This window comes from Hemibagrus wyckioides, linkage group LG15 (genome assembly GCF_019097595.1).
Source record: "Hemibagrus wyckioides isolate EC202008001 linkage group LG15, SWU_Hwy_1.0, whole genome shotgun sequence".
Classification (NCBI taxonomy): domain Eukaryota; kingdom Metazoa; phylum Chordata; class Actinopteri; order Siluriformes; family Bagridae; genus Hemibagrus; species Hemibagrus wyckioides.
Window position 1 is genome coordinate 13,330,246 of NC_080724.1, and position 4,755 is coordinate 13,335,000.

General features: G+C 39.8%; 1 protein-coding gene across 2 annotated transcripts in view; it reads left to right on the forward strand.

Annotated features, from left to right (window-relative positions):
* The first annotated feature begins 805 nt into the window (after positions 1 to 805).
* Positions 806 to 4,755, forward strand: part of txk (TXK tyrosine kinase) — a 13,146-nt gene continuing 9,196 nt past the window's right edge. The window contains exons 1-2 of one of the 2 annotated variants that reach the window (XM_058410726.1): positions 806 to 1,062; positions 1,456 to 2,800. In XM_058410726.1, coding sequence (XP_058266709.1) covers positions 2,788 to 2,800 — 13 coding nt within the window. In that variant the 5' untranslated portion in view covers positions 806 to 1,062; positions 1,456 to 2,787. The remainder of the gene's footprint in view (positions 1,063 to 1,455; positions 2,801 to 4,755) is intronic. The other variant, XM_058410727.1, reaches the window with a different exon arrangement.

Below are 4,755 nucleotides of genomic sequence, written 5' to 3' on the forward strand. Positions count from 1 at the left end.
GGAGAGAAGGAGGAAGAAGGAGAGGAAGGGTGAGATGGAGAGAAAGAGGGAGAGAACCAGGGAAAGGGAGAGGCAGTGGAAGAAGGAGAGGAAGGGCAAGATGGAGAGGAAGAAGGAGAGGGAGAGGAAGAGGAAGAGGAAGAGGAAGTGGGAGAGGGAGAGGGAGAGGGAGAGGAAGAGGGAGAGGAAGAGGGAGAGGAAGAGGAAGAAGGAGAGGAAGGGTGAGAGGTAGACCTGCAGAAGGATGTGGATGAAGAAGATGAGGACCACATTAATCAGATACGATGCGAGTAACCTCAGGTTGACCATGTTGTAAATCATGGGCTGACGCTGAGAGACTGGACACAGAGTACAGCTCAACATCAGCAGATCTACAGTTGCTGCAGAAATTCAGACATTTTCACAAGAGCAGAGTACATTCAGTACCCTATATAGCCTATTAGATGACCACCAGCAGTCTTTTTGGTTCTCACTCATTGTATTCCATGTTTAAATTAATGTCCTGTCTGCTGTCCTGTGAGTTTTTACATGAATTTTGAATGTTCTACATCGGCTTGAGGGCTGAGAACATGAGGGTGAAGGGGCCAAATATTCACAGAGCTATCAGGAACATGGGTTTGGTCAATAATGTTATTTGTCTCTGAGAAATTCCACCATCCTCATTGACCTCAGAGTTTTCAGTAATGTCCATAAGGTCACTCTATCATCACTAGAGCGAATCCTTAACAACATCACAAACAGATGAAAGTGTCATTCGAAAGAAATTGTGAAAGAGTAAAAGACAGGAACAGGAAGAGCAGTAACATGTGCAGGAAACGTAATGTTCGCTTCAGAACTGAACACTGCACACAGAACCATTCTACGGGTAAATTTACAGCAGGTCTGGACTGAGCTACACAATGCTGTCTTTTCTTCAGAGACTTTTGCTATCTGATCCAATCCAACATGACTTTATCCTTATCGATAAGGCTGGGTTTAATCTGACAGAAGTAAGAAGAAGAAGATGGAGAAGAAGATCACTGTGTGGAGTTTCCCAGGACACAGTGGTGGTAACGTCACAATGTAGCTGCAGTCATTACTTATCTTATATTCCTTATATCTCTGTATATAGTATTTTTTGCAATATTTTTAACTCTCTGTAGTTAGTATTTTTGTTATATTTATTTTATTATAGATTATTTGTCATATTTTTTTTGTTATATTTTGTTATTTGTTATATTTTTGTTATATTTTTGTACCCTTAAATTCGTACCCTTAAAATATTTAGTATTTTTTTTTGTTATAGTCCTTCTTATTTTATTTATTACCTGTGCTTGTGGATACTGCTGGTAGCTTTAAATTTCCCTTTGGGATGAATAAAGTATCTATCTATCTATCTATCTATCTATCTATCTATCTATCTATCTATCTATCTATCTATCTATCTATCTATCTATCTATCTATCTATCTATCAGTCACTCAAAATGGGGAGCTCCATCAGCATGCCAACTCACAATCTTACAACACGGCCCACATTCCCACACAGCAGACACAGCAGAAGACGAAATGGATGCAGAGAAGATGAGCTACATTATCATCTGGTCTTAATGTATCTGTCCATCGATCTGCTCTGGACCAAAGCTGGTTTCATGAGAATTTTCAATCCAACACATCCCACCACACTGGCCCTTCCTCAACCCCACTCAGGCGTTTTTTCAGCATGGCGGTGGAAGGTTTATGATCTCCAGCCCTGTGTCAGTATGTTCCTCAATCAGGCCTGTGACCTAACCGATGCAGGGTATGTGCAAGGATCCTATCTAGAAGATTCTTCCCTCATTGTCTTGTGACGAGGACGTAACCTGTGATGTGCACAAGATTCAGCTAGGCCAAGAGATGATGCGTAGGGATGAGTTGTTTTTTTTTGTTGTTGTTGCATGGACTGGTTTTACAATGTGGAGATATTTCTGATATTCATCAGTTGTGTAAAATTGTGTAAAATTGGGTTTTGTTAAATTATTGTAACGTTTTGAATTGTAAAGTGTTTTGTTCTGTCAAAAAAATCTGCGGTGTTCTGCTACTTGTGTGTGTTGATGTGTGAACTCTGTCCAGTGTTTAGACAAAATGAGCCTTGTTTTTAAAATTGTGCTTAAAAAACACTCGGGTTAATCAGCAGCTTCAGACTCGATCATCACCACACTATGATGTAAATATTCATTAATGAATTGTAATATAGAATAAATACTACTACTACTACTGCTACTACTGTTAATAATAACATTTAAATGCTTTACAAGCACAAGTTACACCATTTGTCCATTAGGGGGCGATACATATTCATATTCATGAGTCTCAAGACACTGCGTGTTTGTGTGAGTGTATGTGTGTGTGTGTTTGTGTGTGTGTTCTGTGTTTTGTGTATGTATTGTGTGTGTGTGTATTGTGTGTGTGTGTATTGTGTCTGCCTCTCAGTCTTGCTTAATTTTCTCATATTCCTATCTCACATCCTGTGTGTCATATCCAGTGTCTGAATCTATTCTTGTGTGTGTGTGTGTGTGTGTGTGTGTATGTGTGTGTGCGCATCCTACGTCATCCTTTTCCGCTGAAATTGTGGCCTCACAGATCTGACACACATTCAGTATCTCTAGAGTCGAACACAAATTTACACCTTTAACCTGCACCTTCAACACACATGCACACACACACACACACACACAGACACACACACAGAGACACACACACAGACACACACAGACAGATGACTTGTTACTTTTGTCACACACTCGTGAGCACTTCTCAGCTAAGTTACGATGATTGAATCCAGTAAGTACATAAATGTTCTATAATGTAATCGTTCTGTGTGTGTGTGTGTGGTGTGTGTGTGTGTGGTGTGTGTGTTTGTACTTTATACTTGTTGGTATTTTAAGCAACAATTATGAGCGAGTGTGTCAGTGGAGCATGTTGTACAGTTTGTGTATTAGTGTTGTGTTTGTGTGATTTCAGTAAAATTACAGCTCAGAGATGATCAGTGATATAAACTCTATTGATTATAAAACTACACTTAAGTCTGTCACAGCATCTTCAATGTGTGTGTGTGTATGAGTGTGTGTGTGTATGTGTGTGTGTGTGTGTGTGTGTGTGCGTGTGTGTATTTTCGCCCTTTGGTCATATCTGTGTGTTTGTGTGTCTGAATGCTGGTTGTCGTTGTTGGTTAATGCTCTTGATAAACCTTCTCGCTCCTCTCCTTCACTGCTCAGGGTTTAAAAGGTTTCCCACTGTAAGTGAGATATAAGAGGTGTGTAGAGTTGTGTTAATTGTACAGTGAGGATTGTGTAGTGAAGGTGTGTAGAGTTGTGTTAATTGTACAGTGAGGATTGTGTAGTGAAGGTGTGTAGAGTTGTGTTAATTGTACAGTGAGGATTGTGTAGTGAAGGTGTGTAGAGTTGTGTTAATTGTACAGTGAGGATTGTGTAGTGAAGGTGTGTAGAGTTCTGTTAATTGTACAGTGAGGATTGTGTAGTGAAGGTGTGTAGAGTTCTGTTAATTGTACAGTGAGGATTGTGTAGTGAAGGTGTGTAGAGTTGTGTTAATTGTACAGTGAGGATTGTGTAGTGAAGGTGTGTAGAGTTGTGTTAATTGTACAGTGAGGATTGTGTAGTGAAGGTGTGTAGAGTTGTGTTAATTGTACAGTGAGGATTGTGTAGTGAAGGTGTGTAGAGTTGTGTTAATTGTACAGTGAGGATTGTGTAGTGAAGGTGTGTAGAGTTGTGTTAATTGTGCAGTGAGGATTGTGTAGTGAAGGTGTGTAGAGTTGTGTTAATTGTACAGTGAGGATTGTGTAGTGAAGGTGTGTAGAGTTGTGTTAATTGTACAGTGAGGATTGTGTAGTGAAGGTGTGTAGAGTTGTGTTAACTGTGCAGTGAGGATTGTGTAGTGAAGGTGTGTAGAGTTGTGTTAATTGTACAGTGAGGATTGTGTAGTGAAGGTGTGTAGAGTTGTGTTAATTGTACAGTGAGGATTGTGTAGTGAAGGTGTGTAGAGTTGTGTTAATTGTACAGTGAGGATTGTGTAGTGAAGGTGTGTAGAGTTGTGTTAATTGTACAGTGAGGATTGTGTAGTGAAGGTGTGTAGAGTTGTGTTAATTGTACAGTGAGGATTGTGTAGTGAAGGTGTGTAGAGTTGTGTTAATTGTACAGTGAGGATTGTGTAGTGAAGGTGTGTAGAGTTGTGTTAATTGTACAGTGAGGATTGTGTAGTGAAGGTGTGTAGAGTTGTGTTAATTGTACAGTGAGGATTGTGTAGTGAAGGTGTGTAGAGTTGTGTTAATTGTACAGTGAGGATTGTGTAGTGAAGGTGTGTAGAGTTGTGTTAATTGTACAGTGAGGATTGTGTAGTGAAGGTGTGTAGAGTTGTGTTAATTGTACAGTGAGGATTGTGTAGTGAAGGTGTGTAGAGTTGTGTTAACTGTGCAGTGAGGATTGTGTAGTGAAGGTGTGTAGAGTTGTGTTAATTGTACAGTGAGGATTGTGTAGTGAAGGTGTGTAGAGTTGTGTTAATTGTACAGTGAGGATTGTGTAGTGAAGGTGTGTAGAGTTGTGTTAATTGTACAGTGAGGATTGTGTAGTGAAGGTGTGTAGAGTTGTGTTAATTGTACAGTGAGGATTGTGTAGTGAAGGTGTGTAGAGTTGTGTTAATTGTACAGTGAGGATTGTGTAGTGAAGGTGTGTAGAGTTGTGTTAATTGTACAGTGAGGATTGTGTAGTGAAGGTGTGTAGAGT